The 12751-nt window shown below is 47.4% G+C and overlaps 1 protein-coding gene across 1 annotated transcript in view; it reads right to left on the reverse strand.

Annotated features, from left to right (window-relative positions):
* Nucleotides 1-2873: 2873 nt before the first annotated feature.
* The window catches only part of BCAM (basal cell adhesion molecule (Lutheran blood group)), a 93044-nt gene continuing 83166 nt past the window's right edge, over nt 2874-12751 (reverse strand). Inside the window, exons 15-16 of the mRNA XM_058195689.1 lie at nt 8691-8817; nt 2874-7749 (exon numbers count right to left, since the gene is read on the reverse strand). Coding sequence (XP_058051672.1) covers nt 7744-7749; nt 8691-8817 — 133 coding nt within the window. The 3' untranslated portion in view covers nt 2874-7743. The remainder of the gene's footprint in view (nt 7750-8690; nt 8818-12751) is intronic.

The raw sequence follows: 12751 nt of genomic DNA on the forward strand, positions 1-12751 counted from the left end.
GCTAAATTTTTAAATTCTTAAATTCTTAAATTTTAATTGTATTTTATCGGGTATTTTATATGGTCAATTTGGACGGTTTTAATTTCGGCCTTTATGGAATAAGTTTTTTCATTGTTATTTTAGTGTGTATATAAATTGTTTTAATGCAGGCTGTACACCGCCCTGAGTCCTTCGGGAGAAGGGCGGTATAAAAGTTTAATTAAATAAATAAATAAATCGCTCAAAATCTAGAAGCTTGGTTACCGGTTCATACTTACGACCGTTGCTGTGACCCAAGGTCGCAGGATCCCTTTTGGAGACATTCTGACAACCAAAGCCAATGGGGGAGCCATTAAACAACCCCGTTAAGGACTGCAGCGGTTCCCTTAACGCAGGGGTCTGCAAACTTGGCTCTTTTAAGACTTGTGGACTTCAACTCCCAGAGTCCCTCAGCCAGCTTAAGTTGAGAACTAGCTGTAATCAGGGAAGGAAAGCAACCACATAGGTCAGCGATGGCTAACCTTTTTGCCATAGCGTGCCAAAAGCGGGGGGAGTGCGGGGGGGGTCGCACATGCGTGCCCACACTCATAATTCTATGCGCCCCCCCCCCGCACATACATGCACGACCCCCCCCCTCCACGTTCCCCCTGCACATGATGGTAGTGGGCCCGGTAGACTCCAGAGACATTCTAGGAGTCTGGGGAGGGCAAAAAACAGCCTTTCCCACATACGCCCCCAGAGGCCATAAACAGCCCATTTGCTGACTTTCTGTGGGACTAGAAGGCCAGAAAATCAGCTGGCGAGCGTGTACATGCGTGCCGGAGCTGAGCTCACACGCCCACCGATATGGCTCTGCGTGACACCTGTGGTATGCGTGCCCCAAGTTCGATATCACAAGCATAAGCCTCTGGTGGGCCTCTGGTGGCTCAACAGACTATGACAGTCTGTTATTAACACAGCTGCTTGCAATTACTGCAAGTTCTAGTCCCACCAGGCCCAAGGTTGACTCAGCCTTCCATCCTTTATAAGGTAGGTAAAATGAGGACCCAGATTGTTGGGGGGGCAATAAAAGTTGACTTTGTATATAATATACAAATGGATGAAGACTATTGCTTGACATAGTGTAAGCCGCCCTGAGTCTTCAGAGAAGGGCGGGATATAAATGCAAATAAAATAAAATAAAAATAAGCCATCCCGGCACCTTTCTGTGCAACGCAACCTGTGTCCCAAAAGTGCTTTTAGATATTTTTTTTTTATTTTTAAAAGGCAGCAGGACTTTCTTGCTTGGTTCACTCCCCGAGAAAGTCCGATTTGTCTTTGGGAAGGAAAAAATAAATATGAAGCGCCTTTGGGACAGCCACAACCTAGATGATTAAGAACCTCCACCGACAACACAACCTGGGTTTTCCACAATGATTTGCACAGTTGCAAGCTGCCAAAGGAAAGACCCATTACTGCTTGGAGCAAGAGGTCACAAGTCAGCCCAGATCCCAGGAGCCAAGGCCAAAAAAGCTGGCATTCCTCTTTAAGAAGTCAATCCCGGAGGGGAAATTCGTAGTATTCCTTGGCCAGGAATTTGGGGGCTTTGGAAGCAAATTCAAAGGGGTGTTCGGAAAGGAAGCGAAAACTGTGCAATGACAAAGAGGGCAGGAAGGAACTTCTCTAATTAGCCGCGTACGCAACGAAGTCGAATCCCTGCGGAGTGCACATGGAATCTGTTGGAAAATTAAAAACACTCCCCAGGAAGCTGCAGAGCGGAGATGGTTGGCCTTCCCTTTGAGCAACTCTGGCTTTCGAACCCAGGCCCAGTCAAGAGGAAGGGTTCAGCGTGGATTTGCGCACCCAAATCCAAGCTCCAATCCCGCCACGCTTGACTTGCCAGGAGCATCGAAAAATGTCTCTGCAGGAAACAAAGCCGGCCCACTTACCTACAGGAAGTCCTCGACTTGCGAGCAAAATCCTGCCCAAAATTTCTGCTGCTAAGCGAGACTGTGGTTAAAAGTGAGTTTTGGCCCCCGTTTTACAGCCTTTCTTTGCCACACTGGCGAAGCGAATGGCTGCGGTTCTTCAATGAGGAACACGGCTGTTAAGTGAATCCGGCTACTTCTCCCTCGACTTTGCAAAAGTCAGGTCGCAAAAGGGGAATCGCACACAATCAACACTGCAAACCGTCATAAATACGAGCCCGTCCGAATTTTGATCACGTGACCGTGGGGTCGTAACTGTGAAACACAGCCCTGTCACTTTTTTTCAATGTCGTCGTAATCCGGGATGGGCTGCTGGGGGTTCGGGAGAACCTCTAGCTAAAGTTCTGTGCAGTTCGGAGAACCCCCAAATCTCACTCCTGGCTGGCCCCATTCACCCCACCCCTCCCCTCCCAGGAGTCCCCACGCGGGCCGTTTTGGATGCAGGTAAGTGCAGGGTCCGTGTGGAGCCTCGGGGAGGCCGAAAAATGGGCCTACTGGAAGTTTGGGTTCTGGAGGCCCTCTGGAGCCTGGGGAGACCATTTTCGCCCTCCCGAGGCTCAAGAAAAGCCTCCAGAGCCCGGGGAGGCTGACTAGGCCACGCCCCCATGGCCACACCCACCCAGCAACCGGACAGAGAACCCCTTGCTAAAATTTTTGAAACCCACCCCTGGTCGTAACTAAATGGTTTACCTGTACCATTTTGTTGGGGGGAAGTAAAAATAACGAGAAAATGAAATAAATAAACGACTTTTCTTGCTCGCCGTTGAAGTTTCCTTCCGAGATTGGCAGGAAGGGCAGCCGCGAAATAATTTTTTTTCTTTTGTGGGCTCTGACAAGAGGTTGGACCAGGTCATTCAGCAGCTCCCAGTCGCATCCGACGCAAGAGAGGAGTCCGGCGGAGACACACCAAGATTCAGGAGTCAAACGGAGGTTATAATCTTTTTTTTTTTTTTTAATGGCTAACGTACAGCATAACCTGGCAAAAGGCTGTAGAAAGTAGAAACATCCGAACGGAGACCCAGGAGCCATGGCACAGACAGGGTGGTAGGAACAGGCGGTCCCGAGGATGGAAGGGAGTTGCTAGGTTGCCCAACTGTTTTCTTCCTCCAGGTTGCCAACTGATTGGTTCTCCCGAAGGACTTTGTTGTTGTTTTTCCCTTGAAGACGTTTCGCTTCTCACCCAAAGAAGCTTCTTCCGTTCTGACGGAAAGACCGAAGAAGTTTCTTGGACCGAAGTCAGAACCGAGGAAGCTTCTTGGATGAGAAGCGAAACGTCTTCAAGGAAAAACAAAGCCCAGTTGCCTTTTGGGGGAAAAAGCGCCTTTGGGACAGCCATGACCTGGATTGACCTATGAACCTCCATAGAAAAATGTTCCCGTCTTGGTCTGCAGGGCAATTTTTATCAATGAGGCGGCAGTGGTGAAATTTGAACCGGTTTGTTACCAGTTCCCTGGCCGCGCATGCGCGCTGTGTGCCAAATGTGTGCGTGCGCAGTGCACAACAGTGTGCTGTGTGTTAAAAAAGCTACTGGTTCGGGCGAACTAGTACACACCAAAAGAAGGCTTGGGAAGGGTGGGGATCAGCTGTGCTGCACGGTTTAGCTTCATCCTGCTTTCTAGCAAAGCTAAACCGTGCAGCACAGCTGATCGTTGGATCGTAGCTTTTTTAAACTACCGGTTTACCCCGAACCTGTAGTTTTTATCACTACCAGTTTGCCCGAACCGGTAGCAAACCGGTAGCATTTCACCCCTGCAAGGAGGCTCAAAAAATTCTTTGAAAGGCCACTTAATCCCTCTCTCTCCCCCAAATGGATGCCAAAACCCCAAAAGCAGTGGCCGAATAACCAAACTTCCCGAAGAGGCATCAAGGAGAAGGATGGGGAAGGTTGCTGTTTTATATTTTAAAGTGAAGCAACCCAGAAATTTGCAGTCGGGACGAAGAGAAAGAGGCCAAAACTGCAACGGGGCCATTTTTAAACATGGGGCAATCGATAGCAACCCTTCGGGTCTTTCCTAACTGGGTGTTGATGAACTACATTTCCCAGCAGCTCCAGTGGTTGCTGGGAACGGAAGTCCAATCACATCTGGAAGACCAGAGAGGTGGGGGGGGGGGAAGGAAGGAATATTCCAGCTGCCAGTCAAGGCAAAACTCTTTAAAATTCCCAACTTTCTTTGCTTTTTTTTAAAAAAATGCTTTTTTGGGAAAACCCAGTGGGCCTAGGGAAGCCCCAAACTCCTCGACCTACTCTTCTTATCCACCGTGGTGTGCCATAGCTCCCAGCTTCAGTCTGTTCTAGGCTACAACACCATTAAGGGTCTCTAATTATTATTTTTTTTAAAGGCCCAAATATTCTTCTCCCCCCCCTCACCCCCCACATCACCAGTGTCTCGACCAGACAGTGCAACTGAGAAAGGAAGTGACATATTGCAGGGATGAAGGCAATGTTTCCCAATCTGGAGAAATTTAAGTCGAGTGGACTTCAAGTCCCAGAATTCTGGGACTTGAAATCCACTCTTCTGAAAAGTTCCCCAGTTTGGGAAACCGAATTGACTGACATATCACAACCCCTGACAAGACATATGTTCCGAAGAGATTTTGCCATGCAGGCAAAAACGGTATCCTGTAAAAAAAACGAAAACCAAAAACCACAATATATATATATATAGAAGGAAGAAGATCCACAGATCGGGCGGGGTTCAAATGCCAGCCCTGTCGATTCGGGATCAACCTCAAGAGCAGAGAAGATGTGGAGAGGATGGGACACACACAAAATAATACCATTCATTGTCTGTCTTCGTCCCCCCCACCCGCCCTGGCCATCTTTCAAAGATAGAAAACTGTAGCCGGAAGACCCCCCCCCCACCTTCCGTCCGAAAAGACCCTTCCCCTGAAGGCAAAGCTATATATAAAATAGAAACAAGCAGGATTTTTTTTTTTTCCCCCGGGATTGCGAATGATCAGATACGTAGACAAAAATCGCTTTCCTTGGCAAAACGGGGTCGGGATAATACGCTCGGTTGATGGGGAGTCAGGATAAATTCATAACATCTTATTGCCACGGGGGGCGAGTGGGGGGAGGATAAAATCACAGGAGTTGCGACTTGCGACCGGAGGTGGGTTTCAAATTTTTTTACTACCAGTTCTGTGGGTGTGGCTTGGTGGGCGTGGCATGGCTTGGTGGGCATGGCATGGGAAGGATACTGTAAAATCTCCATTCCCTCCCCATTCCAGGGGAAGGTTACTACAAAATCCCCATCTCCTCCCGATCAGCTGGGACTAGGGAGGCAGAGAATAGATGGGGGCGGGTCCAGTCAGAATTTTTACTACCGGTTCTCTGAACTACTCAAAATTTCCACTACTGGTTCGCCAGAACTGGTCAGAACCTGCTGAAACCCACCTCTGGTTGTGACGGATTGCAATAGACTCTGGGGGCGGGGGGGGGAGAACATACATTCAAAGCCGTTGGCCGAGCTCTATCAGTTTTAGACAAGAAGATGGAGGATTGATAGAATCAGTGTTCGGCTAGACCGGTAGTCCTCGACTTGCGACCACCCACATTTACTTTGCTAAGTGAGACATTCGTTAAAAGTGAGTTTTTGGCCCCGTTCTACGACGTTTCTGGCCACGTCGGTGAAGCGAACCACTGCAGCGGTTCAGTTAGAAACACGGCTGTTAAGTGAGTCAGATGGTCGCAAAAGGGGGACCACGTGACCCCGGGATGCTGCGACCGTCATAAATATGAGTCAGCTGCCAAACCTCTGAATTTTGCTCATGTGCCCGTGTGGGCTGCTGCAATGGTCAGTCGCTTTTTCCAGCGCCATTGTCCCTTCGAACGGCCACTAAATGAACTGTCATAAGTCGAGGACTACCGGTCATTGTCGCTTGGTAGGAACGTTACCACCTGCGCCTTTAATAGATCGCTCCTTTAACGGATCAAGTTACAGTTAAAGCAGAGGTTGAATTCCAAAGCAGGGGTCTCCAACCTTGCCAGCTTTAAGACTTGGGGACTTCAACTCCCAGAGTCCCTCAGCCAGCAAAGCTGGCTGAGGAACTCTGGGAGTTGAAGTCCCCAAGTCTTAAAGCTGCCAAGGTTGGAGACCCCTGTTCCAAAGCACAAATGCCAAGGGACATATGAATATGGGGAAGAGCAACTATGTCCCCTGTACGACCTATGGACTTCAACTCCCAGAATTCCTGAGCCAGCTGGCTCAGGAATTCAGGGAGTTGAAGTCCACAGGTCTTAAAGGGGACATAGTACCCCCCCACCATCCATGCACTAATGCGACAGATGAATACAGAATCAAAGAGTCGGGACTTTGGAGGCCTTCTAGTCCAACCCCCTGCTAAAGCAGAAGACCCTAGACCAGTGGTTCTCAACCTTTATAGTGCTGCGACCCCTTTAATACAATTCCCCACGATGTGGCGACCCCAATCATAAAATTATTATTTTTTTAGGCAGCGATCTCAGCGCGCCTCAGCAGCCGCAGAAGGGGGAAAAAAGCGGCAAACTGTTTTTTTTGAATTTATCGCGCCTGAAGCCGTCTTGGCTAGCGATCTGAACTGCTTGCGATTGCCTTGAGGACGGAGGCATTAAAGCGGAGACTCCTCCCCTATTAAGTTTATCGCGCCTGGAGCCAGATTAGGCTAGCGATTGGGAGGGATTGCCGCTGGCTTGAGAGGGAGACATCAGAGCAAAGATTTCTCTCTTTTTTAATTCATCGCGCCTGAAGCCGAATTCGTGATTCTTCGACTCGCAAGTATACTTCCCATATTTCCGATGGTCTTAGGCGACCCCTGGCAAATCGTCATTCGACCTCCAAAGGGGTCGCGACTCACAGGTTGAGAACCGCTGCCCCAGACCATTCCAGACAAATAGTTGTCCAATCTCATCTTTTTTTAAAAAAAAAACAACAACCCTCCAGTGATGAAGCCCCCTCCCACAACGTCTGGAGCCAAGCGGTTCCACCGGTTCATTGCGCCAGGAGGGAGTGGATGAAGAACGCTTGCTAGAGAGATCTACAGGTGAGTGACGGGCCAGCTGAGAATGGCAGGTGAACGAAGCTGTGAGACGGGTCCAATTCACGCCTGCGAGCACGAGAACATCTCTCGGAGATGTTCGCTTTGGGTGCATGCATAACACTGAGCAGACCGAGGGGCCAGGAGCCGCACGGGAAAACGGCTAAATTTACGCAGAGGGTTGTGGCAAAGGTTTGCGTGAACTCTGGCAAAGGTTTGCGTGACTCACTTTGAAGCGAGCGGGAGGTTAACCAAACACAAGTTCGTTTTAGATCCTAGGTAACCGGCAGAGATGGGCTTGCTGAAAGTTGGTTTAAAAAAAAACAAAAACCGATGGGGTTATGAACTTCCGCAAAGTTGGTTTGTCTCCCTGACATCGATGTAGTCTGTGGGCGACTTTATTTAGGAAAACGCTAAAAATGGAGCGTCTGTCCAGATAATTGTCAGTTCCTTTTTTTTAAAAAAAAAAAAACAAAGCGGAAAAATAAACATAAACCCCCCCCACAAAAGGTGGTATTTTTAAAGGAGGAAGAAGTCATGGCAGACTAGCTCCTCCCCCTTCGGCATCTCAACCCGTCCTGGACACAAAGTCTAGGTGAGAAGAAAGGCCCTTGCCCCTCCCACGAGAAGGAAGGAGGGTGGGGGGGAGGGAAGGAGGGAGGGAGTGTGGGGCTGTCATGCCCTGGCAGGATCCTTTCCAGAATCTTCTCCATCCATTGTGGGCGGTACAGAATGGGAAGGGGCCACCCCTGGAAGAAGACAGGTCCAGCCTTCCCTCTGCTCAGCACTGCGAGGGAGGGAGGGGAAAGGGATTAGGAGAGAGGGAGGGAAGAAGTGGGGAAGGAAGGAAGGAAAGAAGGAAGGAAGGAAGGAAGGAAGGAAGGAAGGAAGGAAGGAAGGAAGGAAGAGAGAAAGGGAGGGAGGGAGGAAAATATGGAAGTGGGGAGGGAGGGAGGAAGATGTGGAAGAGGAAGGAAGGAGGATTTTGAAGAGGAGGAGGAAGGAAGGGAGATATGGAAGAGAGAAAGGGAGGAAGGGAGAAGGAGGGAAGATATGGAAGAGAGAAAGGGAGGGAGGAAGGAAAATATGGAAGTGGGGAGGGAGGAAGGAAGATGTGGAAGAGAGGAAGGAAGGAGGATTTTGAAGAGGGAGGGAGGGAAGGAAGGAAGATATGGAAGAGAGAAAGGCAGGAAGGGAGGGAAGATATGGAAGAGAGAAAGGGAGGAGGAAGGAAAATATGGAAGGGGAGGAGGAAGGAAGATGTGGAAGAGAGGAAGGAAGGAAGGAAAATATGGAAGGGGAGGAGGAAGGAGGAGGAAGGGAGAAGGAGGAAGGAGGAAGATATGGAAGAGAGGAAGGAGGAGGAAGGAAAATATGGAAGTGGGGAGGGAGGGAGGAAGATGTGGAAGAGAGGAAGGAAGGAGGATTTTGAAGAGGGAGGGAGGGAAGGAAGGAAGATATGGAAGAGAGAAAGGGAGGGAGGGAGGAAAATATGGAAGAGAGAAAGGGAGGAGGAGGAAGAAGGAAGGAGGGAGGAAGGAAGAGGAAGGAAGACGTGGAAGAGAGGAAGGAAGGAGGATTTTGAAGAGGGAGGGATCTTTCCCCTAATCCTGCAAGCACACCAGATATGTGGACTTCAGTTCCCAGGATGCTAACCGGCAGCTTGGCCGTTGCTGAGAATTCTGGGAACTTAAGGCCCCTCCCACCCAGCCCCCCCCCCCTCCTCACCTCATTCGTCCCCCCTCCTCCTCCACCGCCGCCTCCGCCTCCAGGACTCAGCAGCCCCGTCTGCTCGTTCCGCCTGTCAGCCTTCATCTCCACCACAGCGTTATCCGGAGTCCCTTCCTTGGGGGTCCTGAAGGCAGAAGAAAAACAACCCTCTAATTCAACATGTGTTCTTCAGACTAGAAATCAAGGTCCCCACCCCACCCCACCCCACCCGTGATGGACAAGTAAGGATCGCCACAGGATACGGCTGCTCTGATCTAATCTAAAATATACTCTCTCTATATATTATAGAGGATTATTCAGGTTTTCTCCCGCGTAAAATTGGAAGTGTCTTGGCGACGTTTCGACGAAGTCTCATTCGTCATCTTCAGGCTTCAGCTTCGTGCTTCTGGGAGAATGAGACTTCGTCGAAACGTCGCCAAGACACTTCCAATTTTACACGGGACAAAACCCGAACAACCAAACACCTATATACAAACACCCGTGCAAAGCTCAGAAAACATATATATATATATATATATATATATATACATATATATATATATATATGTATATATGTATATATGTATGTATATATGTATGTATGTATGTATCTATATTTTATTTATTTATTTATTATTTATTATTGATTTATATACCGCCCTATCTCCCAAAGGACTCAGGGCGGTTCACAGGCATATAAAACATCAATATCAATATACAAATTAAAATAATCCTTAAAAACTTATTCTAGCGCCGAATTATTAAAAATAGAAATATAAATATTAAATATAAATATTAAAATCAATTTAAAACCCTCTAAATTTAAAATCTAAGCCAGTCCTGCACAGATGAATAAATGTGTCTTGAGCTCATGACGGAAGGTTGAAGGTCAGGAAGTTGTGAGTATATATATATATATATATATATATATATATATATATATATATATATATATATATATATATATATATATATATATATATATTTATATATATATGTGTGTGTATGTGTAGGTCTTTGGTTATTCGGGTTTTCTCCCACGTAAAATTGGAAGTGTCTTGGCGACGTTTCGACGAAGTCTCATTCGTCATCTTCAGGCTGGTGTTTTCTGTTGTGTCTCATCCAATCTCACCACAGCCGGGGCCTTCTTATCTGCTTCCGAACACGGAGGAATGTCCTAGTATGCCTCCCGGCCCCAGCCCTGGCTCCATGCCCAGACAGGCTGAAGAGGAGGAAGTATCTCCAGCCCCCAGCTCTGGCTCCATGCCCAGGCAAACAGAGCAACTAGACCCCTCCCCCTCCTCCACAGCATGTGAGCCTGAGGGAGGTCAATTACCAACAGCTGCTGACTGGAGTGACCCTCGAGTTAGAAGACTTGATAGAAGGCAACAGAAGGAAGGGAGGGGCAGGCCTGGATAAGTGCTGAGTCATGGAGCCACACCCCATGGCCTATATAAAGGACCTGCTTTCTGGCATTCTCTGAGTCAGGCAAAGTCTAAACATATCTTGCTGAAGTCACTTTCTGGTCTCCTGCCTGCCCTGAGGACTTTGCTAGGACTTTGGCAGAGCTGCACAGGCACGCCTGATTCGGATTTCCCTGACCCGGCCGTCAGCGGAGGAGTGGGACACGACATTTTCAGCTTCGTTGCTCCTAGAAGCACAAAGCTGAAAACACCAGCCTGAAGATGACGAATGAGACTTCGTCGAAACGTCGCCAAGACACTTCCAATTTTACGCAAGAGAAAACCCGAATAACCAAAGACCTACATACAAACACCGTGAAAACCTCAGAAAACATATATATATATATATATATATATATATATATATATATATATATATATGTATGTATGTATATGTATGTATGTATGTATGTATATGTATGTATGTATATATGTGTGTATATATATGTATAATTTATTTATTTATTTATTTATTATTTATTATTGATTTATATACCGCCCTATCTCCCAAAGGACTCAGGGCGGTTCACAGGCATATAAAACATCAATATCAATATACAAATTAAAATAATCCTTAAAAAACTTATTCTAGCGCCCGAATTATTAAAAATAGAAATATAAATATTAAATATAAATATTAAAATCAATTTAAAACCCCTCTAAATTTAAAAATCTAAGCCAGTCCTGCACAGATGAATAAATGTGTCTTGAGCTCGCGACGGAAGGTTCGAAGGTCAGGAAGTTGACGGAGTATATATACATATATATATGTATGTATATATATATGTATATATATATATGTATGTATATATATATGTATATATATATATATAAAATAAAAAATATATATATATATAAAATAATATATTATATTTATATATATATGTGTGTGTGTGTGTGTATAGGTCTTTGGTTATTTGGGTTTTCTCCAACGTAAAATTGGAAGTGTCTTGGCGACGTTTCGACGAAGTCTCATTCGTCATCTTCAGGCTGGTGTTTTCTGTTGTGTCTCATCCAATCTCACCACAGCCGGGGCCTTCTTATCTGCTTCCGAACACGGAGGAATGTCCTAGTATGCCTCCCGGCCCCAGCCCTGGCTCCATGCCCAGACAGGCTGAAGAGGAGGAAGTATCTCCAGCCCCCAGCTCTGGCTCCATGCCCAGGCAAACAGAGCAACTAGACCCCTCCCCCTCCTCCACAGCATGTGAGCCTGAGGGAGGTCAATTACCAACAGCTGCCGACTGGAGTGACCCTCGCGTCAGAAGACTTGATAGGCAGAGGCAACAGAAGGAAGGGAGGGGCAGGCCTGGATAAGTGCTGAGTCATGGAGCCACACCCCATGGCCTATATAAAGGACCTGCTTTCTGGCATTCTCTGAGTCAGGCAAAGTCTAAACATATCTTGCTGAAGTCACTTTCTGGTCTCCTGTCTGCCCTGAGGACTTTGCTAGGACTTTGGCAGAGCTGCAGAGGCACGCCTGATTCGGATTTCCCTGACCCGGCCGTCAGCGGAGGAGTGGGACACGACATTTTCAGCTTCGTTGCTCCTAGAAGCACAAAGCTGAAAACACCAGCCTGAAGATGACGAATGAGACTTCGTCGAAACGTCGCCAAGACACTTCCAATTTTACGCGGGAGAAAACCCGAATAACCAAAGACCTACATACAAACACCCGCGAAAACCTCAGAAAACATATATATATATCTGGCCATTCCAGGTTTCTTTTTTATATATATATATATATATTCTTCACATATATATATTTATATATATATATATAAAGAAACCTGGAATGGCCAGATGTCCTGAACTGTTATCTCCCATCTCACAGAAGACAGACAGACACACATGTGTGTCTGGGGAAGCCTACAAATGCCGGGAGATTGCCAGATGCTTTTTCAGCTAATTATCTGAACCGCAGGAAGCCTTGAAGAAGCAGCCCGCGACTTAACCAGGCTATCGTAAAATATAAATATAAACAGGCAGAAACATTCCTTTCCCCCCACCCTCTACCCTTGATGATGTTATGGAGGCCGGTAATGTGACATCTGCATGGAGAAAGCTCAGAGCACACCCAAGAGCCAGAATTAAATGTTATGTCTACTGGAACCGAAGAGATAAAAGCGATTAAGGGGCCCGAGTCTTGTTTCTTCCTCCCTCTCTCCTCTCCTCTTTCCTTTCCCTTTTCACTCAATTTTTCTCTGCCTTCCATTCCCTAGCCATCTCTTTCCCTCTCCCTCTCTCCCCTCCCCTTCCCCCTTTCCTCCCTTCCCTTCCTCTCCCCCCTTCCCTTCACATTTGCTCTCTCCCTTCCCCTCTTCTCCCGTCTTCCTCTCCCCTCTCTTTCCCTCCCCTCCCTTCCCCTTTGCTCTCTCCCTTTCCCCTTTCATCTCAACCCTCTCTCTCCTTTTCTTCCCTTCCCTTCTCCTCTCCTCCAGCTCTCCTCTCCACTTCAGGTCTCCTCCCTTCCCTTCCCCTCTCCTCTCTCTCCCCTCCCCTCCTCTTTGCTCTTTCCCTTCCCTCTTCTCCGTCTTCCTCTCCTCTCTCCTCCCTCCTTCCCTTTGCTCTCTCCCTTCCCTTTCATCTCGACCCTCTCTCTCCTTTTCTTCCCTTCCC

Source organism: Ahaetulla prasina, chromosome 10 (genome assembly GCF_028640845.1).
Source record: "Ahaetulla prasina isolate Xishuangbanna chromosome 10, ASM2864084v1, whole genome shotgun sequence".
NCBI classification, from domain to species: domain Eukaryota; kingdom Metazoa; phylum Chordata; class Lepidosauria; order Squamata; family Colubridae; genus Ahaetulla; species Ahaetulla prasina.